The sequence below is a fragment of the Alternaria burnsii genome (assembly GCF_013036055.1).
Source record: "Alternaria burnsii strain CBS107.38 chromosome Unknown 732, whole genome shotgun sequence".
NCBI classification, from domain to species: Eukaryota; Fungi; Ascomycota; class Dothideomycetes; order Pleosporales; family Pleosporaceae; genus Alternaria; species Alternaria burnsii.
In genome coordinates this window covers 995167-1019107 of record NW_024066113.1, presented here as the reverse complement: position 1 = coordinate 1019107, position 23941 = coordinate 995167, and the positions used below count along the sequence as shown (strand labels likewise).

General features: G+C 51.6%; 9 protein-coding genes across 9 annotated transcripts; 4 read left to right on the top strand and 5 right to left on the bottom strand.

Moving 5' to 3' along the window:
- Nucleotides 1-184: 184 nt before the first annotated feature.
- GT037_005816 (glycoside hydrolase family 63 protein) lies at nt 185-5542 on the bottom strand (the record flags this gene model as incomplete). The annotated part of the gene is made up of 11 exons (XM_038930863.1): nt 185-563; nt 612-705; nt 757-917; nt 1736-1868; nt 2119-2540; nt 2588-4917; nt 4966-5065; nt 5115-5232; nt 5280-5302; nt 5355-5370; nt 5419-5542. 11 exons carry the CDS (start codon nt 5540-5542, stop codon nt 185-187), a joined length of 3900 nt encoding a protein of 1299 aa, XP_038786552.1.
- A 910-nt stretch (nt 5543-6452) lies between these two features.
- GT037_005815 (uncharacterized protein) lies at nt 6453-6638 on the bottom strand (the record flags this gene model as incomplete). The annotated part of the gene is made up of 1 exon (XM_038930862.1): nt 6453-6638. The coding sequence occupies one exon, from the start codon at nt 6636-6638 to the stop codon at nt 6453-6455; it is 186 nt and encodes a 61-aa protein (XP_038786551.1).
- A 579-nt stretch (nt 6639-7217) lies between these two features.
- On the top strand, nt 7218-10204 carry GT037_005814 (uncharacterized protein; the record flags this gene model as incomplete). The annotated part of the gene is made up of 4 exons (XM_038930861.1): nt 7218-7289; nt 7370-8482; nt 8924-9396; nt 9451-10204. The coding sequence occupies 4 exons, from the start codon at nt 7218-7220 to the stop codon at nt 10202-10204; spliced, it is 2412 nt and encodes an 803-aa protein (XP_038786550.1).
- A 722-nt stretch (nt 10205-10926) lies between these two features.
- GT037_005813 (50s ribosomal protein l30) lies at nt 10927-12021 on the bottom strand (the record flags this gene model as incomplete). The annotated part of the gene is made up of 3 exons (XM_038930860.1): nt 10927-11332; nt 11386-11434; nt 11898-12021. 3 exons carry the CDS (start codon nt 12019-12021, stop codon nt 10927-10929), a joined length of 579 nt encoding a protein of 192 aa, XP_038786549.1.
- Nucleotides 12022-12769: 748 nt separating this feature from the next.
- GT037_005812 (uncharacterized protein) lies at nt 12770-13375 on the top strand (the record flags this gene model as incomplete). The annotated part of the gene is made up of 2 exons (XM_038930859.1): nt 12770-12776; nt 12834-13375. The coding sequence occupies 2 exons, from the start codon at nt 12770-12772 to the stop codon at nt 13373-13375; spliced, it is 549 nt and encodes a 182-aa protein (XP_038786548.1).
- A 787-nt stretch (nt 13376-14162) lies between these two features.
- GT037_005811 (uncharacterized protein) lies at nt 14163-14327 on the bottom strand (the record flags this gene model as incomplete). The annotated part of the gene is made up of 1 exon (XM_038930858.1): nt 14163-14327. The coding sequence occupies one exon, from the start codon at nt 14325-14327 to the stop codon at nt 14163-14165; it is 165 nt and encodes a 54-aa protein (XP_038786547.1).
- A 159-nt stretch (nt 14328-14486) lies between these two features.
- On the bottom strand, nt 14487-15517 carry GT037_005810 (uncharacterized protein; the record flags this gene model as incomplete). The annotated part of the gene is made up of 2 exons (XM_038930857.1): nt 14487-14571; nt 14925-15517. 2 exons carry the CDS (start codon nt 15515-15517, stop codon nt 14487-14489), a joined length of 678 nt encoding a protein of 225 aa, XP_038786546.1.
- Nucleotides 15518-17015: 1498 nt separating this feature from the next.
- Nucleotides 17016-17285, top strand: GT037_005809 (uncharacterized protein; the record flags this gene model as incomplete). The annotated part of the gene is made up of 2 exons (XM_038930856.1): nt 17016-17084; nt 17202-17285. 2 exons carry the CDS (start codon nt 17016-17018, stop codon nt 17283-17285), a joined length of 153 nt encoding a protein of 50 aa, XP_038786545.1.
- A 99-nt stretch (nt 17286-17384) lies between these two features.
- On the top strand, nt 17385-23665 carry GT037_005808 (90s preribosome component rrp12; the record flags this gene model as incomplete). Its single annotated transcript, XM_038930855.1, has 2 exons — nt 17385-22965; nt 23013-23665. The coding sequence occupies 2 exons, from the start codon at nt 17385-17387 to the stop codon at nt 23663-23665; spliced, it is 6234 nt and encodes a 2077-aa protein (XP_038786544.1).
- Between the last annotated feature and the right edge of the window lie 276 nt (nt 23666-23941).

The following is a 23941-nucleotide window of genomic DNA, read 5'->3' as shown; positions in this document are numbered from 1 at the left end:
CATTATGCCGAATCAATGCTACTATTCATACATCGTCAACATGTGTACTTGCTTATGATATCTTCCTGTGCATGCCAAAAATGTAAATGCTCCTCAACGCCGTCAAGATATGCTCTTTATGCATGATAGCCTTGTCTCATCTCCAGTCCCTTTCTGCCACTTTTGTCGAGGCAATTGGAGACGTTCAATCACTTCTCAGCATGCTCTCCACAAGATCACCCAACGGACCCCAGAAGTCCTTGCTTCCACTGGCCAGACCATGTTCGTCAATGAATAGCACATAGTGCTTGAAGCTGGTGTTGAGATGTGGTTCCAGACCCAACTCAATGATGACAGGGTAATGGTGGCAGTAAATATGCGCATAGACACGGTATAGACGCTTGAACATGTTCCGGATGAGAGCAGGGAAAGTCTTGGGGAAGGGTACGCCGATGCGTGAGGGAAACATAGACTCGTTGTCGACGTTGGACTGTATCCATGCCATGAGGTGTTCGATATATTCTGGTGCGGGCATTTTGGTAGGCTTTTTGTAGTTCTCGGAGTCTTGCCAGAGGTACTCGAATCTGCCTACGGTTAGCTTCGCGCATATCAAGAGCTTAGTATAGGCTTACTCGTCGGTTGCCTTCATTTCAGGACAGCTTTGCGGGGAGCAGAACTCAGTGATAGATCCATAGAGCAAGTTGATTTGGTTGTAGAAATCGACAACTGCAATCTCATGTCAGCCTGACTTTCAACACTTCGAGCGATTCCGTATACCATTGACGGCTAGCCACTCATCCTTGTCCTCGCCCTCAGGCAGCTTGACGGCCTTCCTCAAACTGCCGCTACCAAGTGTAGCCTCGGCATACTGCTTCAACTGCCAGCTACTAGTGCCTCGGTTCTTTGACGGTTTGAACGGTGCGCGAGTTCGCGGGTTGCTAAAGAAGGAGACGAGTCAGCTGCCGATCGAGTTGTAGGTCCAAATGCCGTCACAGCCCCATTCGACCTCGACCGCGGTATCCTCAAGCCCCAGTCTTCTGTAAATTTTCCAGTGTCTGTGATGTCCCGCTCTTGACAGTTTGATACAAGTGTACGTATCCTGTGGTTCATGCGGCCTAAGTTAGGGGCGAATGGGGAAAGCATCGACTTCGTTCCGCAGGGCAAACTGGCAGAGGAGAAGAAGGACGACGAACATGGTACTTATGAAGCCCGACATGTCGACTCCCGAACCGTGCTATAGTGCTAAATGTCTCGACGGTGCCGCGTGCGTGCTATCGGCTGTAGCGCATTCCGATGGTCAGCCGGTCAAATAGGGAGAGTATTACGAACAATTGTACATACTAGGAGCACAGGTCTCGATACAATGACCTTTCAAGCGAGCGACAAGAAGAGTGTAGTAGAGAGAGGGAGTGCCAATGACGTTAAATTGCTGGGGTTGATTGTTTGGGCAGCGGGGACGTGGTCCGTCCAAACACCAAGCAAAGCTTATCGATAAGATTTGATTGGCTAGCCAGGCAAACGCCCTTTCGAAAGTCGTCTTCGACTACACCACTGAGTTACGAAATCTTTCTCAGAATGATTCAACCCATAATCCATCGCATGAGGGTATGAATTGGTTAGATTCATGATGTGAGTGATGTCGAGCTTCCTCTACAACTCCATAGTTTCCAACGACACGTTGAGGCAACAATTTTGACTTCAACTTTACCATACCATATGCACCGGATGATGGTAGTTTCATACGATACCTGTGCACCTGGGAGCGTTGAACGGCTCTACTGCAGATGAGATGTACTTGCTGGTGGACTCTCTGATTGAAATGGGAATGTAGGGTGTTTCTATGCGCAGATACATTGTTGCAGACGATTGCGAACTGGCGAACTCGATTACTAGGCATCGGTCAAGTTTGGAAACTTTGCAAAGGGCTCAGAGGACCATTGCGAGGACATGACGTAGGAAACATATTTAAGCCTGAATGAAGATGTCGCTGTATCGTGAAAAGGTCTACTCTAGGTCTAGGATATAGGGTTCGCCTGTTAACAACTTGTAACGCTGATGATTATCACTCCAAACCAGATCCCCAAACACCCTCTGGTGACACTCATTTGCTGAAATAGGGATCTTGCTCGAAGTAGTCACCTTTGTCGCGCCCACGTCCATTGCGACGACCATTCTGCGTTGTTGGCCTTGAGTCGGACCCGCCATCGGTCATGGTCTCGAACTCATCTGGCTCATAATCCTGCATGCCTGTCTTGATGCGCTGAAGCTGACCACTAACATAGTGATGGAGGCGATCTTCCATCGCGGACTTCTGCTCAAGCGCCTCTTGGTCCAGAACACCGACAGAGTTCTTGCGTTTTATCGGGCTTGTGACGTCGTCTTCCTCGCCATTGGTGGATGTCTCACCCCAGTCGCTTCGGAAGCCTATGCTACGGCTTGTCGAAGACCGGCGGAGAGTCTGACGCTTGGTTGGCTTGCCTGTCGTAGTGAAAACATCGTCAAAGTAATGGTCGGCAGCACCTCCTGGCGTACGTGGCGTTTGTGGAAGACGACAAGTCATACTACACATTATTAGTCAATGTATCATACAAATGTTGATTGAACTTACCCAGTGTCATGAATCATCTTCGCAATCAGTCCGGTCCAGCCGCACTGATGTGTCGCTCCCAAGCCACGGCCGGTATCACCATCAAAGAACTCGTGGTACCACATGTAGTCTTTCCAGTTCGGGTCAAAGTCCAACATTTCGTTGCCGTCGTTGATGGCTCTTCTACCGTCATCACCACGAGCAAACAAATGCTGAAGACGATGCTGAATCTCCTCTGCGACGTGACCGAGATGCATGTAGTCACCCGACCCAGTAGGGCACTCTACCTTCAGATCGTTGCCATAGTAGAGATGGAATCTCTGACAAGATTCTATTAGTAGGAAGTTGACGGCTAGCCAAATAGGACCTCGCCAGTTGCTGTTGCCACCAAAAAGTCCGCTGTCCGAGTCACCGGGAAGGTAAGCAACTTCGTACTTTTGGCCGTTCACGTCCATGGAGTAGGGATGGTCCTTGTGATATTTCGAAAGCGATCGGATACCGTGGTCAGCAAAGAACTCATCCTCGTCCAACATCCTCTTCATTATGCGCTTCAGTCGGTCTTCGTTAACAAGTGACAAGAGCATGCGGTTTCCTTGGCCACGCTTTGAGAGCGTATGGATGTTGCGCTTCGATTGTTCCGGGCGGTTGGCTATGAACCATTCGACTCGTTTCTTGAAACTTGGCAGGCGATTGATAACCTCCGGCTCCAGTGTCATGGTTGAGTAGAGAGGGATGAGACCGACCAAAGAACGGACGGGCATCTGGTGAGACCATGGGCCACCCCAAGAGATGGCATCGTAGTAGAAACCGTCCTCCTCATTCCACAGTGGTTTCGACTCGCCCTCGCTGCGGAACTGCATGGCATCGCTGATCATCAAAAAGTGCTCGAAAAACTTGGAGGCCATATCTTCGTAGATGCGTCGTCGCTTGGCAAGCTCGAGGCAAATGTTCAACATGTTCAAACAATAGAAGCCCATCCAGCCAGTACTGTCAGCCTGTTCCAGGACACCACCAGTGGGTAAAGGATCCGAACGATTGAAAAGACCAATGTTGTCGAGACCCAGGAAGCCACCTTCGAAAATGTTCTTTCCGTCAGCATCTTTCCGGTTGACCCACCAGGTGAAGTTTAGCAGTAGCTTCTGGAAAACGCGCTCGAGGCAGTCAAAGTCCTCGCGTCCGTACATCTTGCGCTCGATCTTGAACACCCTGAAAAGCGACCAGGCGTGTACTGGAGGGTTCACGTCGCCAAAATTCCACTCGTATGCTGGCAATTGTCCGTTCGGGTGCATGTACCATTCGCGTGTGAAGAGGTCCAGCTGCTTCTTGGCGAAGTCTGGGTCGATCATGGCAAGTGTAATGCAATGGAACGCGCTGTCCCAGGCCGCGAAAAAGGGATACTCCCAAGAGTCGGGCATAGAAAGGATATCGTCCAAGTACATGTGCTTCCATTCTTTGTTTCGTATAGCCTTCCGACCAGGTGGTGGAGGAGGCATGCCAGGGTCACCGTTCGCCCACTGGTCCCAGATGAAATGGTAATATTGCTTGCACCACATCATACCGGAAAAGGCTTGACGCTGAATGTTGCGCAGATCGTCAGCAATTGGAAGGGGGCTTATTCTGTAGTAGAACTCATCGGCCTCAGCGCGGCGCTGTTCGATGATGTCGTCAAACATTTCCTCGTCAAGGAACCCGTCGTTTCTCTTCGACAGCCTAAAGCGGACAACAGCGCACTCGCCTGGCGGGACACCATCGCCTTCGTCGAAAGCGTACCAGGCGCCACACTTGGTGCCAGTGTTCTCAGGGTTGACAGCGTCCAGCTGCTCATCTACGATGCGGCGATGGATTCCGTCTTTGACAAACGGAACTTTGTTCTCAACATTCCATAGCCCCTTGTAGTTGGTATCGTTGTCGGTGAAGAGAAGTTCAGGCTGAACATCCTCGCCACTTGGGCCGGTGCCAGGGGACGGTGAAAGCTGGAAGTAGCGGTCCCCTAGCTTGTGATGTTTTGACTGTGCCGTTGTTGGACCAATCTTGGTGATGGATGGTTTCAGCTTCTCGTCCTCATGACCCCATGCCCAGGTGTTCCTGAACCAACAGTGAGGTACAATATGCAGCGGCGCTGGTTCTGGTCCCCGGTTGTAAGCCGTGACTCGGAAGCACAACTCCTCAGGATCGTCTGCCTCCTTTGCGGTTTCAATGAAGATATCCCAATACCGATCGTCATCGAAGATGCCGGTGTCGACGAGGTTGTACTCCTTGTCCAATCGCGTTCGTTTTCCATTTGTCTCGATGAGGTCTTCGTATGGGAATTTTCGCTGTGGGAGTTTGTAGAGGAACTTCATGTACGAGTGCTGCGAGCGGAGTTAGCAGCATGTAAACGATGAGCCATTCCAACTTACAGTTGGCGTGTTGTCCAGATGGAAGTGACACTCCTTGAGCGACTCGCCGTGGTTACCCTGGGGGTTCGAGAGACCGAAAAGGCGCTCCTTCAGGAAGTCACTGCAGAGGAGTTAGTATACATTTCAAATACTGCATGCTGCACGCTTACTCCTTCTCGTTCCAGAAAGCAAAGGCAATGTTCTGGAAACCGTGCGAGTCGGACACACCAGCAATGCCGTCTTCGCCCCAGCGGAAGGCGCGCGACCGTGCCATGTCGTGCGTGAAATCTGTATAGCATTAGTGGCTGAGGATTGTGTCGGTCAAGCGTACTTACGGCTCCAGGCATCTCCGTCAGGGCTAGAGAAATTGGTTAGTAGCAGACAATGGCGGTGGCAGCAAGGGTACTCACGAGTAATCTTCGCGGACTGTGTACAAATTAGATTGGCTCGAGCATATTGATTAAGAAAACTGACCAGTTGCCCACTGCCTCTCGGCAACGTAGGGACCCCATCGCTTCCAATAAGCGGTGCGTTCCCGGTCCTGCTTCAGACGCTTCTCCTCTTCGCAGAGGTATTCTTGATTCTCAATGAGAACCATGGTGACAATGTGTGTCGGAGTGGTGTAGGAGGGGTGCTACTTGCGAGAAGTGGGCGAGGTTTAGGTGACGGCGCGTGGAGCGGTGTCGAGGGAATTATTTCCTGCAGGCAGTATGGAGAAAACAATGGGGTAATCAGACGATCGAGATAGTGGAGAAGAGGTGGGTGGGGTAATGTATACCAGATGAGATGTTTGGAGAGGAAGTCCAATGTTTGGAGGAGATGCGCAGAGGAAGAGACTGAATGACGGGAAGGTTTCTGGCAGGGCTCGTGTCTTGATGGTAGCTACCACAAGCCGTCGACGCAGGAACTCGCGATGCATCATAGGACGGCAACCGTGCATCGCGGGACTTATCGCGAACGGCTGACCTAAGCCCACTCTAGTCTAACGCCCTGCTCGGTCAGGTTTCAATCCCATGTCAAACGCGCCGCAAGGAATTGGCCAGAAGCTTGGAAATGCCCATGCCTATGGCGGCAGCAGCGTCGGCTACACGTGTCGGCCTTCTGTTGAGCCGCCTCCAAAATCTCTGCGTCAAAGTGTTGAACGCGCTTGGAACAAGCAACCACGATAAAGACGTTAGTCTCCGGGCCTCCCCACTGTGCCATCGCCGATCCCAACTGGCCAGCCTCGGAGGCCTTCTGGGGTATGGAGCTGTGACAGCGGACCCCGGCATTGCGATTCGCATGGCACCAGTATGCCATTCTGAACGCGGTCGTGTCCCTGCTTCCGCGGCATGCAGCACAGTTGAGAACAGTTGACATGCGCATCTCGTTCTACGCTCTAGACGCCAATTCACGTGATGTACCACCGACAACCATGGGCATACCCGCACCGATGCATGTCCTGAAGACCACGCCTAGCCTCTGGCGCTAGGTCCAGTGTGTGTGATGACGTCACTGATCGCGAGTTGCTAGATGCGGAATTCCGAGTTTGTCGGAATGAGTTGTGCTGTGAAAATGCAAACATGTGAACTGAATCGCCAGGGTTGAGGACAAAGCATAGACACCGGAAGACACGCTAGCAGCCAGCCACAGTGCTCTTGCTTACCATGGTACCCTTCTGTTGGACCAGCTGCGAGAGAGTGCTCAACAGCCATCTTTGATACATCTCTCGCGGCATTGTGGGCACATAGAGTCTCTCCTTGAGAAATGTACACATCAGTTGGAAATGTTTAGTTGTACACTTTAGGTCTTGTCGTCGACTCTGAACTTGGAAAATTCCCCCTAGCAGCACTCGTATGCTACATGGTAGTTGTAGCCAAGTCCATTCCTGTGCAGATACCGGCTGATTGTTCTGTATTCTCCAGTGGTCGATAGTTGGTAAATCATGCAAGGCAAAAGTAACAGGCTGTTGATCACTAGAGACATGACGCCCAGACAAACCTCGAACGACTGAATTTGAACATAGCAGGAACAGACTTCCAACTAAGTAATGATTGGCATGTACTCAGTAGTTTGGACGAGAAGACGCGAATTCTTTTTTTTTTTCTTTGGAGAAGGTTTGCAGGCTACATTGCAGGACATATCGTGGTTGAGCCGGGAGCGTGAGGGCTAGCGCCAAAAGCCCACGGCGATTCTTCGGGCCGCGCCAATGATGGTCAGGTACGCGGCTCAGCTGTACCAAACAATACACGTACGTTCCTGTAGTTCGACAACTTCAGACACTTTAGCACAAAATGCTCGTCTCCCTCACAGTCGGAAAGGTCGACGCCGGAGTAGCAGTGCTACTGACCGAAGACAAGCGTCTTGTGAGCCCCCTCAATGCCTCGCAGCGCCCAGCTCAGCGCAAACGCACCCTTGCAGTTCATCCTGGCTGACGTAGAGCTAGATCGAGTTCCCCTCCATATTGCTACCCCCGGACATCTCGTCTGGCTCTATGGTGGACATCGACGTGGGAAGGAACTACAAAGCCGAAGCCGACGCACAGAAAGCCTTCCACGAGCTCCAGTCTGAGATCTTCCGTACCTTTGGCCAGCGCACCCCCTCAGCCCCCGTCCTCAAGTGTCGCAATGCCACCCAGACTTCCGTCGTCCTCGAGTGGGATCCCATCGACATTGCGACGGCCGAACTGCGCAGCCTCACTCTATACCGTAATGGCAACAAGGCCGGCACAATACCCAAGCCGAGCGACGTACACAGCACCAAGCTCAGTGGCCTGGCAGTCGACACCGAGTACCAGTTTCACCTGGTTCTGAAGACTAGTGCGGGCACCTTCAGCAGTGAGAAGCTGTTGGTCCAGACACACAAGATGACAGACTTGTCTGGTATCACCATCACCCCTGGCCACATGCCCGCCGCTCTCCGCGAGTCGCTGCAGCGTTCCGTTGAACGAATCGGCGCTAAAATTGCGGATAACGTGCGCATCGACACCACGCACTTTGTATGCACTGAGGGCAGGGGACCGGCATGGGAAAAGGCAGTCGAGAACAACATCCCAGTAGTCGTGCCAGACTGGGTCATAGGCTGCGAGCGGGAAGGCAGAATTGTTGGTGTGAGGGGCTACTACCTGAACGCAGACCCCAGGTTACGAAGTGTCGGTCCGGGAGGCTCTCAGCAAGCACCTCAACAATCATCACAGCATCAGCAACCTAGAAGCCCTGTTATGAGCCCGCGCACAGAGGTGACACCACCCACACCCGAGCAACCAAGGCGCGATCGCGATACAGACGGAGCAGCACCGCCTCCTCCACCACCAAAAGACAACGTCAGTGAAAAGAGCGAGCGGAACTCGATCGAGCCCAAGACGCAAACCGAAGAACAAAAAGCCCGAACCGAAGATCTCAAACCACAATCGGACCAGGAGAAACAGCAAGACAGCGAAGAGGAAGATTCCGAGCCTGAACCGAGCGATGAGAAGTCTATAGAAGCAAGTTTACCGCAACGGCCAAAGCCTGGGCAGCCATCGGCCGAAGACGACGGTGACGGAGCAAGCTTTCAGGACGTAGAGATTTGAGGCTAAATCACACTACCGCGTTAATAGTGTTCAACCCTGGCTTTTCGGTCGAACCATTGATTGCAGCCAACCTTATAGCATTTAATGATACCAATTTTTGGCATTAGGATGCTGAACCTCTGAGATCTTCGTGTATACCGCCACCCGGCGACTACAACTAGCTAAACTAGTCATAGGCACACAAGTCAGATCACGGACCCATTCGCTAACGTACTTGAACGATTCTCATTGGACTGAACCAGCATGTCAGCCCTGTCTCCGACTACCCGCTGGACGCTGACAGACATGCCCGATCGAAGGATCGTGTAATTTCTTATTTAAATTTCACAATGTGCCGTCATGTATTAGTTCCTTCAACTGTCACTCCCTCATGCTCGCGACCGCACAACCAAACTCGTAGCAATGGCCCTGTTCCAACTGCCCCCTCAGATCATAACACTGCAAATCCCACTTTTGAACCTAGTCAACGTTCTTACCCTTGCCGTTGGATCCAGGCGTCAATTGCTCCGCGTGAGCATTAGTCTACCACTTATTGTTTTACTCGTCACGCAATCTCTGTATCGAGAATGGCATGCAGGCTGGGGAAATCACTATGCTATCAACTGCGCGGTATGGTGTTGCGTTTTCAATTATGTTGACTGGGTTTTACTGGGTAGTCCCGAAAAAGAAGGGTGGTACAAGATTCAGTACGGCAAGGATGGAAAGAATGGAGATGAAAACAAACACAAGGACAATGACAAGGTGTCAAAAAAGAGTTACGAAGATAAGCCAGGTGGTGCAGGAAGGACATTCCCGAGTAGAATGTGGTGGGCGCTTCGTCTCACGACAACGCCTCGCTACACAGGTTGGAGTAACCAAGTCAAGAACGTGTACATGGAAGTACCGGCCGACTACCCCCGTCTGTACGTACCATGATTTCCAGCTTTCCATTCCTAGCAGGACTAATGTCAACTCAGCACCTTTGTCGCTCGCAAAACCCTGCGAGCCCTCATCTTCTACCTCATGAAAGACGTGATAGTCTCCTACTCCGCCGGCTCTCCTTATGGGTCCTGGGTCGACATCCGCACTATTAAGCCTTTCCAACCCTTCCCACCGTCCTCACCGTTTCTCTCCCGTTTCTGGTATACCTGGATTCATATACTCCTCACAATGACATCAATGGAAATGGCAAACTCGGCTGTCGGTGTTGTGAGCGTAGCTACGCATCTCGCCAACCCACGGGACTGCCCTTCTCTCTTCGGCAAACTTGAAGACCTGTATAGTGTGCGTAGTGCATGGTCGAGGGTATGGCATCAGCAGTGTCGGCGCATCTGCTCCAGTCCTGGTACCTGGCTTACCAGGGATGTGTTGGGTTTGTGCAAGGGCTCTTTCGCGTCCAAATATGTCCAGCTTTTTGTCGCGTTTGGCGTATCTGGATGGGCTCATGGAGCGGCGAGTATGTTGGTGAATCGTGAGTTTGACGATGACGGCGCGCTCAAGTGCTTTCTCGGACAGGCAGCGATCATCATGCTGGAAGATCACATCATTGACTTTGGAAAGCGGATGGGGTTCAGGGATAGTATCTTCTGGCGTGTGCTGGGGTTTTTGTGGATGATGAGCGCGATAGGGTGGGGTATGGAGGAGTGGTTTGTTAAGACTATTGCGAGGGGTATGTGGGTGCATGACAGAGAGAGAGACTTCTTTGGTATAGGGCCTGGGGTTGTTGCATAGAAGTTTTTGGTTGATTCCTCGAAGGAAGGTCTGGTGAAGCGTCAATGTTCTAATGCAGCGTGAACACCTTGAGTGGCTTGCCGCTCTCCAGTGCTTCGCCGTGTATGTAATCATGGATGTAAACATGTCCAATATAACTCAACTCACCGCGCTGACCCTCCACACGAAGCGAAATGAGAGCCAAGCAGCCAAGAGGCACTACAGCGACGCCGTGGTGCTTCATAAAGTCAGTTCTCATACTTATGGGAAAACTTGCAGAGTCTTCAGCTGTCGTGTGTAAGCCAAACTGCAGCTCGTTCGCTAGCCACAACAAAGAATCCATTAGACAGCTATCGGCTACTGTCAGTGTTGCGTGCTCAGGGTGGACGAAGCATGTCTGATGGCAAAACTGTGGCATAATGATTAAAAGCTGGTGACCGGTTCTCGTGACTAGACACGAAGCCCAATTGCCCGGCCGTCTCGAAACCAACCGTGTACGCGCATTTGGCGGGAAACCTACAGCTACTGTACTTGTATCTGTGATGAGAATGAGGATTCTGGTTGGGTTATCTTATGCACAGTGGGCAAAGCATACCAACCGGACATCCGCCCAGCCTAGTCCTCCAAGTGAGCATGCAAAACGGCTCGATCGTAAGGCTCATGTCCCATGACGCCATATATGCATACATTTTTGCAGCTTGATTTACATGCGAACAGCACATGTCATTCCTGTCTCTTTGCATCTATTCGTAACCCTTCATAGCCTCGCCTGCCCTCTGCTCGATGTAGTATCCGGGATCCGGTCTCCTCGCGGCGCGCATTTGCTCCTTAGTCATCGGGTTCTTGACTTCTTTGACATCAACCAATTCCTTTATCCTCATGATTTGACCAGCGACGGACTGTGTTACGGGGTGGTAGACGGTCGTCATGCGTTTGCGGAGGCCGAGCGCTTTGAGTACACCTTGCGTCTTCTCAGGCATGCCAATGCCGGAGCGCATGAGTGTTATCCGGAAATAAGACATTGTGGATATGTGACGTGGACGATGAGTGCCTTCGCGAGGTTTCGGCGCGTTTGCGAGCGTGGGTAGTGGTGGGTGACGGGTTGTGGCGTTTGGCGTGTATTTTGTGACAGCGCAGGGGTGGGATGGGCTGGCGAGATGTCAGATTAAAGTGCAACAAATGCCTTGAACAGCTCCGCCTACCGTCTGTATGGATGGATAGCGTCGACGCTCGCCTGCGCGCTTGCGATGGCTGTCGTCAGTCAACTTTTCCGACTTTGGAGATATGACGCCATTCCTGATGGGGCTTAGATCGCCACGGAATCAAAACCAAACATCCTTCGACGTGCGTACTCCACCCTATCTTTCGTACATCTCATATGTGAGATGCTCATAGTATCATGGCCAGCCGACGCCGCCGAGGAAGTGGCGGTGAGAATATGCTGACAGGGGCAATCGCTACTCCACGCAGGCGGCTTTCCTTCCGTGTCTCTGGAGACGGTACCTATTGCGAATTCCCACCCCCATCGCAGACATGCATTGGTTTTCAGTACTCGGAAGGTACCGCACGCATACAGTCTTCAATATTGTATATTTGACGAATAGGATGCAATACCTGATACATCCCCTAACTGCATCTACCCGCTTACCTGCACGACCCAGTAATTTGGTTTTCATGAAATGACAAATCGGCAGCATCCCTATACACCTCTGACAATCCGAAAACCCAAGATTCAAAGCTTTTGTCCTGCCTCCAGTCCAATCAGGAGCCTCCTTGGAGAATCGGCTTTTCAATGCCGGGTTGGATTTATTGCCGTCACCAATTTTCCATGTCTGCATGTTTTCACTCTTCGTCTATAGTTTATTTCCCTGCTATTCTCATCTTCTTGCGCGATCTCTTCTATTCTAGAGTCTCCGATCAAGACACATCTGTAGTTTCAACTCTGTCTCGCTAAGACCCTTCTACACTGACATGTCTAATCTAAGTATAGGTGTTGCGGGTGAATGCAAGTGACCGTGACCTGCATATCAAACGGACATTGATCGGGAAAGGCATTTGAAGCGTTGACACTGAGGACCTGTACCACATGCACTTGGCCTAAGCTTCTCCACCAAACGAGGAACCCAACTACGGCACTGTACTTCGATACTGAATGTATCACGACGGTCCCCACAACCGGGTTTAACCTGCCGACGGCACGAGGCGTTGTATGTCGCTGTCTCTTTGTTGGCTTTCGGGAAGTCGACACTCGAGCAGACGGAACGATGTCCATGTGCCGTCGGGGAAGGAAGCCAGCATGAACAACGAACTCCTGATTCAGATGCATTTGTACCGTTTGACCGGCTCTTTTGACCGCTTCTCTGCGTATCGGACGTTATACGGGTGTATAGCGATATAAGAAATGATTCTGGTTCCTACTGTAATGATGTCTCCAGAAAAGTTCCCGTTCTTAAGTTTCTGATCACCATTCCTGGAATACGTCTTACAATCCTACAAAGAAGTTCACCTCCAGCAGAATATCTCGTTAGCTACATTCTGTATCCAACCAGAGCTTGTCTTTGGAGACGTATCGAATCCAGTGTCACCATGACAGGTAAGCTTTCAGGTTATTGCAAGTTTTCCCAAAATCATATACTGATATGAAAAACAGCACTCTACACGCCCACGCAGCCCCATCCTACCTATGCACCATCGGGGTCAACTTCTGCTCCTACCGCCTGGCCACCTCAAGTCTACCGCGTGCACCGCACAAACTCTCAGACTCGATACTCCTTCTCCACAGGCTTCAGTTCTAAGAACCAAACCACCATCGTCAACTACACCTCTGCACTGTCTCGATTTGGCCTTGCCCACCTCAACCAGCAAACCAACATCTCCTCTCCGTTCATCAGCGTCTATGACAACCTAGCTCACGCAGAGGTAGTAGCCAAGCACTTTGGTGAGCGGTACGGCGAAGATACGTGGGTCGTTACGGTGGATCCGGCCCATTTTGCTCGGGGTCCAGTGTTTCGTGCGATGGATATACTAAAGGACAGTGCTGGTGGTAAGGATGCAAATGCCGAGTGGCTGCATTATGGGGAGTATCTGGTCATGTATCGCATCCCACCCCAGGCGATACGCGATGAAACGCCTGTTTGCCGGGGTGCGGATCAGCGGTGGAGAGCTGTCGGTGTTATTGGCGGTAGCAAGTAGGTGTGGTGGTGGTGGATAGCAACACTGATACAACCAGATGGTTGCAGCTTACTTCAGCTGCTTACCAGGCTCGGCTACGTCGGCTCGCGTTGTCGAATCTATTTTCCTTTGTCTTTGAGGTGTTCGTTGGTAATTTTGTTCGAGTTCGGCTTGTTCGATAGTCCACCTCCTAATTTTGGCTCTCACTCTCGCGAAAGCTCGTTACAGCTTCCAGCCGTTTGAAAGCCTGATCGAAACACCAATCGATCCCACTCCAGAGTGCCTTGATGCCTAACCACAACGGAAAATATTCAAATCCATGCGTTGGCTCTTCTTCAGGTAGTAAAATTGGTGCAGTGATCTTATAAGCGGCAGCAAGGCTTTTATCTCGTGGCGATGAACGAGAGTTATTATTGCGTCGTTGAGGTGATTTTGGAAAGAAATTAACCTGAAGATTTGAGTGCGAATTTGGCGAGGGCATGATGGGAACGAGTGCGCTGTGTCGGATATCGTCGTCAGTTATGAAATCTAATGATACTTTTTGAAGATGTGGTGTATATGAAACAACCTGTAGTGTGGGTGGCAAGAACATACAAAGTTCTAAACCCAATAGAAGTATATGCGCATGACTCAGAAATTTGCATTGTTGATTGCATCGAATAGCTCTGGTAGGGACCGTGTAGTGGCTGTGATGTGTGAAGTTTGGTATTGGTTCACAGCTCCACGGTACTAGTTACCGCACCGAGAAGTATCATACACGTGAATTGAAATGAGCTCCCAGTACCTTAAATCAATCAAGGCTAATCTCTCAACTCTTTGGAGTGCCCCTAGCCTTGGACCCACGCATTGTCGCCACGTGCCCATCATCGCTTTGCGCTGCCTGCATGGCGTTACGAACATACGACCTAGCGCAGACGACTAACACAAAGGCCATCAGCGAAGTGTCAGACACTTCGGTAGGCCATGCTTTCATGAGGAGATATGCATCAGCTTTCTCGTGTCAGCATTCAACTCAAGACAGACAAACGAAGTTTGCTCACGTCCCATGGCGTACTCAATAACCCCATATAGATTTCTTACGGTATGAGAATGCTGACGATATCTAGGTATATAGCATTTCTAAGTAAAGTAGCTAGTTGAGTGACTTGGGCTTGGGCACTTTGGCACTATACTGGCTTATCCGCATCTGCCAAATCGCAGCTACAGCGATGAAGAATCTGATTATCACCATTTGCAAGCATAAATCTGTAAGAATGACTCCTTTGCTGAGGTTCGCACTGGAGTTGCTATTGCTGCCTGCGAGAATACCACACTCCGTGCAGAATATGGACCCACCAAAGGATGATAGCTCTTTACCTTAACGGAGATGGCATGCTGCTTAAGAATGGCAGCCATCTTCAACCATATTTATAAAGCCTCCTCGTGTGTATCGCCCAAACAACAACTCGCCAAAGAGCACGCTTGCCGTGACCGCAAACAGAAATCCGATATTGTAAGTCATGACAGCAAGCATCCTAACGAAGTATCAGTATTGCGGTCATTTTTGCTACATTTTTCGTCAAAGACATACAGAACATAGCCAATCAGTGCTCGAACAAATTCTAAAGCAGCGCTTATCCCATCTTTTCTTATGCTCCAGGGTGCTTGCGCTATCCAAAAACTCTTTGGGGATACGTGTCGGTGTCGTGGGAGGCCAATTTCCTCAGCCTCTACTAATCGCGGTTCTGCCGGACTCAAGGGCTCGATCTCTTGCCTCTCTTTATCATCCATGTCAAAAGGCTGCTGTCGTACGGCACGGCTCCATTGTCGAGCGTGGCCACGAACATTGTGATCGAGCTTCTCCGTGTTAGGTATGGAGGGCAAGGTGCTCTTAGTCTCGTGCTGTCCTTTCCATTTCATCTCCAACTGGCTTTTGAGCGCACTAAGGAATCGGTTGAAGATACCCAGGAAAAAGAGGAAGAAGATAGTCAACACATAGGTTGACGTTGTTGTCGTTGTCCATTCGGTGAACCATAGGGTGACATGCGTACTGCTCGAGAAGGTCGATGCCATTCCAGACATGCCCATGGCTGGTATGGAGGCTTGAGGACTCGCGGCTGACTTGTGATGTGTATGAGCAGAGGTCGAGGTTGGTGTTGACACCTCCATGTTCATCTCCATCATCGTATCCGTATGGCTCGATATTGAGACGTCATTAATTAGCCTCTATGGGCATCAGATACCAAAGAAAGAGTTGAAGAGACTGGAAAGGCCGATCCTGTAGTGCGAAGGATATGTCAACTGTCACGATATCAAAGAGAGAATCTCTAGGTTATGGACCACAATTAAGAGATGCAATATGATGACAATCGCCAAGATCGCTAGGAACTATGATATGCAGATGTATGCCACCAGATGAGCAGATTTGAGAGCATAGGCACGCTACGGCGCGCAATGCGGATTCACCACAGCCCGTTTTTGGATTCATCGCAATGATACCTATGGAGCTTGGTTGCGCTGTCTCTGAAATTTCATGTCGCTACGAGCTGATGATGGGTTACAGCTTTCAGCCATTTGCGAGAATAATGTCAGCAGGCTCTGCCAGCAAGGATCGTCATATATCCTCCGATATAAAAAAGCAATGTAAACTGTTCCGAACTTCGCATGACCGATCATGACGTCTGCAGTGCATGTGTCTCTGTCGCAAACCAATTCTCTGTGTTGGCAGGCTTCTGTTGATACTATCAGCTTGAGACCAGATTCGAGTACGTCCGCAAACGTTGCAGATCTACACATTCCTCCCACACACATCAGGTTCGACGCAGATCAAGGCTTCTAGAGCCTAGGTTTAGTAAGGAAAGTCTCCCAGAGTTCAGGTAGATAGGCACGCGGCCCCACTAATACTCCTTTTAAAACGGAAGCTGTGAAGTCGCGGAGACATTCGCCGCTCTTGGGCTCCAATGTTGCGATCCGCTATGTCTAAATAGACAGCTGTCTCGGTGTTTTGATGGTGGTACAACGGTGTTAAGGTCGGCCAGAGAGGCGTTCACGGTCGTGTGATGAGGAGCTGTGGCCGCTATAGCGAACCCTTAACGGAAAATGCCACTAGTGCACCGCCATACTGCCCTGCCACGACGCGCATGTTTGCGGCGTATGCAGCCCCATCTGAGGTGGCTCCACCGGCGCGGTTTCATCTCGTGGCTCTGTGCGTGGAGATCGCATGTTGACGAACGTGAAAGGCAAAGGACGCAAGGGGAGACGAACGAACAAAGATACGCAACTCGTGTCATGTAGGAGATATATCTAGCGTGCTCGGACCGTCGCTTGATCTGGAATGAACGTTGGCCGGGTGTGGAGTGGAGTTAGAAGCAAGGCGCCCGTGCTTTCGAAGGTTGGTGGCCCAAAATGAAGCCAAGACAGGCGGGAGATGTGCAACAAAGGTTATTCACCAATTAAACACCGGCTGTACTTTCCCCTGCTTTTCGAGTTCGGATACGTGGTTGCGAAAACGGTCAGATTGTCAGATGTAGAACGTGACGGAGTCAAGGGCCGATGCAAGTTCACGGGGGAGATGCACACATATTCGGTGCATTGACTTGGAACGCGTCGATGTGATGATGATATCCAACACTCGAGGCCAGGGCCATGCTGGCGATGATACGAAGCCTGTGCCCCGAGCGCCATGCATGCACGGCTGCTACCGAATGGCGCAGTCAAAGTTATCAACATTGCTGTCTACGACGAAACTTTTGTTTGCTGTACATAATTTCTTCTGACACGCGAGCCTTTGCCCTTGCACTACCAAAGCCATATTGTAATAACGCTCGCTCAGCTTCAACGTCGGACGTGCCCCGCTGACTGTAATAAGGTTCTGGACAGCATCCCCAGATTTCCCATCGGTAATCCCATCAGGGGCATCCTGTGCAGCGCACCCATCGGCACCCGAATCTGAAACTCTCTGGAAGAGCCCCCGAAACATACAACCTACCGTCAACTGCTCGTGATGCTCTGTCGCCGACTCCCCCCAATATAGCCCGACACGTCTGGTGCCATGCCGAGCTGGAGACCGCTCCCGCGCATCGCGTTCGCAATATGCATATACCCCTTCCAGCCCTCGTCGCCCGCCGACCTACCCCTCGAGATCGGTGACGAATTGTACATAATCGAGCAGGGTGGCCAGGATGGATCATGGTATCGAGGATACTTGGTGGCGCCGCCCTCGCTGCTGGCCGGCTTGACGAGTGTGAAGGGCCAAACACTCGAAGCACGCGTATTCTCTGGCATATTCCCACGGGCATGCGTCGAGGTGCGTGAGGTGCTAGGAGAAGGCAAGGACACGGCGAACCAAGAAGCTGCGAACGATTCAGGGCGTGGAAGTCAGTACGCGCATCCGACCAACGGCATCGTTACGCCTACCGAAAGCACACGCGCGACCTCTCCTTTTGCAAAAGGCTCCGGGCCCAATGCGCGACGAGCCTCGAAGAGTGACACCGTCTCTGTGCTGCCCTCATCCCTGACCCGCCCGCTGTCACGGCGCAAGTCTGCCCGAAAGCGCGCTGGCAGCACCCATTCGCAATGGACCTCCCGCGAAGAACACCTCCAGCAACTAATGCTTCCTCTCTCACCGATATCAGACCCGACCGCCCCCCGACCGCCCGCGCCCGTGCCCATGCTGAAGATTGGTGATGAGACGCCTACATCAGCCCAAGAGCCATTGGTCGACGAAATCGCGTCCTGCCTTCGAGAATGGCATTCCACAAAGGTACACGAGCTGCTGCTAGCACGCAAGTATGGTTCGTTGGACAAGATGTCGAGGCTAGTGAACCGCCTGGACACGGCACGCCGCCAGCTGTTGCACAAGGTGCTCACGGCCAAAGAGCTGGAAAAGGTACGCGAAGCGACCGTCTGGGACCTCGTGGCGGGCAACAAGATGCTCTGTGGGGATGTCATTGTGCGCAGCCCCTCGCAGCGTGGCCGCATCCTGACGGGCGACGACTCGGCCATTGAAGTTACGAAACTGCAGTCCATGATGAGTTTGCTGGACAGCAGACCAACAGCTCAGGTCGATGAGCACAACCTACACCATCTGTTCGTCAGCCTGAAAAACGTGGTGGGGGACGTCGTACAATGTGCGGCTCAGATCAGCATGTATCTGTGCCTGAAGGCGCCGGGGTCAGCACCACAACCACTTTCGGAGGCGTACTCTTTTGATTTGACTGGGCGAGACGGAGCAGCAGTGTCCTTGAGCGGCGACAAACTCCGCGCATTGCTTGTAGACCTCAGTCTGACCGACATTGGCGAAGGCGCAGGATCAGGTACTACCTTGTATCTCGTCTTCAGGCTGATGACAAACGAGCCACTTCGTTCGGCGACAACAACAGCAGCAGAAAAGGTAGGCACGAGCAAGGATACAGCACCAAGCAAAGGGTCTACAGTGCAGCCTTCACAACAAGGCAGCATCAAGGGTGGAAGGCGCAGCGTGATGTTTGGCTCTAAGAGGAAGGAATCAACCAACTCCCGACACACCGAATCACGGCATACAGACTCTTCGGATGAACGCCGCCGCCCAAGCCTTGAACAGACTCGATCGCAGAATTCCGATACGCGGCCAGGCTCCTCAGCAACCGCAAGCACACGAGCCCGGGCTCTCTCTCGAGACCAGAAGACACTCAAGAGGTCTGTTGCAGTCGGCGTAGCATCTGTGAATCAGATACTACAATCCAAGTCAGAGGCGGACCAAACCGTCAGGATGTACAGCACTGCAGTGGCTGGAGAAGACATCTTAGAGAGTGATGGGGGTTGGGACAGCGTGTTGACAGAACTATACCCAAGCGCCAGTGGCAAGTACAAGTTGAGCGCGCACATTAGCCGACTTACCATACACCTGAAGGCCTTTGTCCACGCCGATGCCGAGGGTCTGATTGAGAAGATCCCCACCATGTTGCACAACATCAGGCAATGTCGGAAGATTGGATTCTCAGGTGCGCCAACCAAGCCACGCAGTGACATCTACCTCACGCTTGTCGAGCCTTTCCTCCCAAAAAACGCGTTCCTGGCTCACCCGAAGACTGGTAGCGTTCCGCTGGTGCAGACCTCTCCAATGACTAACCTCCAACTCACGATCGAGGTCCGGAAAAGCTCTGGAGAGCGCATTGAGGGATGCATCTACCCTTCAACTAACAGCGCAGGCCATACAGCCTGGCGCACCACAGCAGCCCAGCGCGGCGAGGGCTGGAACTCGACAATCCGTCTTGCTATTGACCCCCAGGACGTACCCGGGTCACACTTAGTCATGAGCGTTGCCGATGCGCCGGGATTTCCATTTGCCCTTTGCTGGATGCCTCTTTGGAATCAGGACGCCTTTGCTCGTGATGGCGACCATGCTTTAACGCTGTACAGATACGACGAATACACATCGGGTATGATTGCCGGCAAAGGTGCATACCTTGGTCTGCCATGGAGTGCTAAGAAGAAGGACGAGCATGTCATGGGCCCCATGGCATCTGTTCATGTCAAGACCTTCCTGTGCAGTACACGATACTCTCAAGATCCGACTATCCTGGGTCTCATCAAGTGGCAGGAGCAACCACCAGGAGAGCTTGTAGGACTGTTGCGCCGCTTTAACTTTGTTCCAGAGATAGAGATCGTCAAGCTGCTGAGCGAAGTTTTCGATGCCCTGTTCGCCATTCAAAGCCATTACGCCGGTAGTGACGAATATGAGGATCTGGTCTTCAATGCCGTTGTCATAGTACTAGGCATAGTACACGACAGACGCTTCAACCTTGAGCCTCTGGTGGACCAGTATGCGCGAACCAAAGTGTTCCATTCTCTTGTTACTTCGTGCCTGATGCAAAGCCTCGGTCGACTTCTCGCCAAACCTACAGACTCCGAGATTTCTCGACGATTGCGCGCCACGTTCAAAGTCGGCAAACTCATCATGAAGTTCCTGGTCAACGCACGGGAGAAGCAGAAAGCGAAAGAAGAGAGCATTGGCATCAAGGATCGGACTCAGTTCAGTAAAGAGATGAAGACCCTCTTTACATCGCTGCAAGCGCTGATGGAAAATCCCTCGCCTGTTCTCATCGGAACCAAAACCCTCCTCGTACAGAACCTTCACTCGTGGCTTCCCGAACTTGACGGATGTATGCCGGCCACAGAAGTCTTCAAGCTTACGGCAGGCTTCGTTGACTCATGCTCCAAAGTACAGGGAAAGCTGATTCTCTACAAGCTTCTCTTAATACACCACCTCTCTGACCTTCAGATCTTCAGGTCTCCGGACGTACGTCGTCTGCTTTTAGCAAGTACTGTTCAGTGGTTAGCGCCGTACTGGGGTAGAGTGGAGACTGTCACCGACCAGTGGAAGGATCAAGTCCGTCTCTGCTGTTCTGTGGTTGCGTCGCAGGTTGAAGAGCTAGGAAAAGAAGCTTGCGAGTACATGCCAAAGCTTGTAGACTCATACCGCGCAATTCAAGCCACCCCTCGGCCGGCTAAGAAGACACTGTCGCTGCTGTTCCCAACGAGTTATCCATTCCAATCACGAGCGGCGACTGCCGAAGCTCCGTTTGACGAGGCAATGGCCGAGATATCAGCTGTGCTCGCCGCTATGTCTAGCCTGCCTATCCTCTTGCAGCCCGAGCTGCCCAAGGAAGAATCAGCAGAGTTTATCTTCACCGTACTGCAGGTCTACATATCGATTCTGGATTGCGAGGCTTACCCTAGCTCATGGTTGAGTGTACACATCTACCATCATAAAGCCACCATGCGTGCATTAGAGAAGCTTTTCAACATATTGCATGACTCTTTCCTCCCACTCCCTGACGAGGCCGACAGCTTCAATACAGAACTCTGGCGAGCTTTCTTCGATGCGCTGTTAAAACTCGTCGGTAGCGATGCTCTCGCGCTTGAGACTTTTCCGGAGCAGAAACGACGCGCTGTGTGGAAGATTGCTGGCGATGTTCGCGAGCATGGCGCCGACCTGCTACAACGTAGCTGGGAAGCGATTGGTTGGGAGGCCAGCGCTGAAGATAAGGGTCAATACGGGCTTGAAAAGATGGGTGGTTTCCAAGTGCAATACGTGCCCGGACTTGTTGCGCCTATCGTTGAGCTCTGTCTCAGTGTACATGAGGGCCTTCGCAGTGTAGCCATTGAAGTGCTGCAAACGATGATTATCAGCGAATGGACGCTCAGCGAGGATCTTGCTCTTGTACAAGCCGAGATGATCGATTGTCTGGACAATCTCTTCAAAACGAAACACTTGACCGAGGCGGTTTTGCAAAAGCACTTCATCCAGGAGCTGGTAGAACTGTTCGAGCCTCTTGCTCAGGATCCGGAAGAACCATTGCTAGCAGCTTTGAAAGACCTTATTTCGACCATAGATGAGCTACTGGACCTTCTCGTTGCTGTGCATAGCACCGACGCAGCTGGTGAAGTCTTCCACATCATGGACACTCTGCATCTTATGGAGTTCCTGAAGGACATGCAGAAAGAAGATATCTACATCCGTTATGTGCATCAGCTTGTGGAATTGCAGGTGGATGCGGGAAACTACACGGAAGCAGGCCTTGCGCTCAGATTACATGCCGAGCTTTACGAATGGGATCCGAACTCGACTGTGGATCCGCTGACCGAACCCAACATGCCGCCGCAGCCTGCGTTTGAACGTAAAGAGCAGCTATACTTCCAAATGATCGATCACTACGAAACCGGACAGTCATGGAATAATGCGTTAGCCGCCTACACGGAGCTCGCAGCCCAGTATGAACACAACATATTCGACTTCGCCAAGTTGGCTCGTACACAGCACGCTATGGCAAAGATTCACGAAAGTATTGCAAAGGGCGAACGTTCGAATCCACGTTACTTCCGCGTAGTATACAAGGGTTTAGGGTTTCCGCCAGGACTTCGAGACAAGCAATTCATCTTTGAGGGATCGTCCAACGACCGGTTGGCATCATTTACGGATCGAATGCAGCAACAACATCCTTCAGCGCAAATCGTCAACCCAGGTGGAGAGCAAGACCTCGAGGGCCAGTACTTGCAGATCTACCCTGTAAGCCCACAGAAGGACCTTACTCATCCAATCTACCAACGGGCGAAGGTGTCTCAATCCGTCAAGGACTACTATTTACTGTCTCGTCCGTCGCATTTTACATCAGCATCTCGTCGGTCGCCGTCTACCGTCAACGCAAGAGATGCAGCAGCAGAGAAAACGCTCTACACTACGGCAGAGAGTTTCCCTACGATTCTGCGAAGAAGTGAGATAGTAGCGGTTGGTACAGTGACACTTACACCACTGCAAATGGCCATTGAGCGAACCTCGCGCAAGACTGGGGAGCTCCTTGTAATCGAGAAACGAATTACGGATGGCGATGACACTACATTCAACACACTGACTCAAGAACTCATGTACGCAGTGGATATGAATTCTCGGGACTGTGTTGCGAACTATCATGATCTGCTGCCTCCTCCAAGTGAAGAGGATGACGAGGAACATGGTGAAACCGCACGACGGCCCAATCCGCTGGAAAACGGCTTACGGGTGGCGCTGATTGACTACGCTCTGGTCATCCGTCGCTGCCTGTCTTTATATGTGAGGCCTGCCCAGCAAGCCACCAAATCAGACCTCACGCAGCGTATGTACAGTGTCATTCCTACTTCGACTGGCAACTAACTATTTCAGGCTTCGAATCAGCCTTTTTTCGCGAATTGTCTACGCTGCTCCCACCAAACATGGCACCAACACTACGCTCGCCTACAGGGTCGTGGCTCGCAGCAGCTACCTCTCACTCTCAGATAGCGAGTCCGACGCCCGATGAGGCCCAAGTGAACGGCGATAGGGGAACGTCACCGGTTCTCAATGGTCGGGCTTCCCGACAAGACAAGAAGAGGCTCAGTCTAGCCTTTCTGACGAAGGAGTTCCTCATGGGTGAGCCCGAGAAGGAGAAGGAGAAGGAAAAGGAAAAGGAGGCCAAACCTGAAAAACCCTCGGCCGACGACGATGCGTCAACGACAGTGTCATCGCGAAGTCGCAGCAAGGAGACACACACGAGAAACCGCTTAAGTCTGAGCTTCCTCAACCATACGCCAAGCTCGCCTCAACCAGAAGCGTTGCCGAGCTTCTCCAGCCAGGCACCGACAAACCGAAGCGACGCCAGCCTCCAGCGACAAGCTAGCCAGAAGCGGCCAGAAACAATCAAGAGCCAAAAGAGCGACAAATCGCTGTCTTCACGTACCGACAGCGTGAAGAAGAGGCTTAGCTTCATGAATATCTCGAAGAAGAGCAGTAAGAGCAGTGTCCGGGGACGCGTTGATGATATCCTGGTGGAAGAGTAGTCCTTTGTAATTTCTTTCACTTTTGCACACGCTAGTTGGCTTGACTTCGCGGCAACTCACGAGTTGTCTAATGCTTGTTTTCAATAGAGGAGGGAATATAGGGGGCCGACTGGCGATCTGAGAGGGTTCAATGGGCACATTCGTCTGGATACCTGCGAGGCACGCATATTTGTACAAGGTTGGCGATGTTTTTGTTTATACCCTGGTTGTTTTCGTGTGCGCAACAGCGCATGATACTTGCGGAAAGCTTGCGATTACAATATACATTTGGATCGA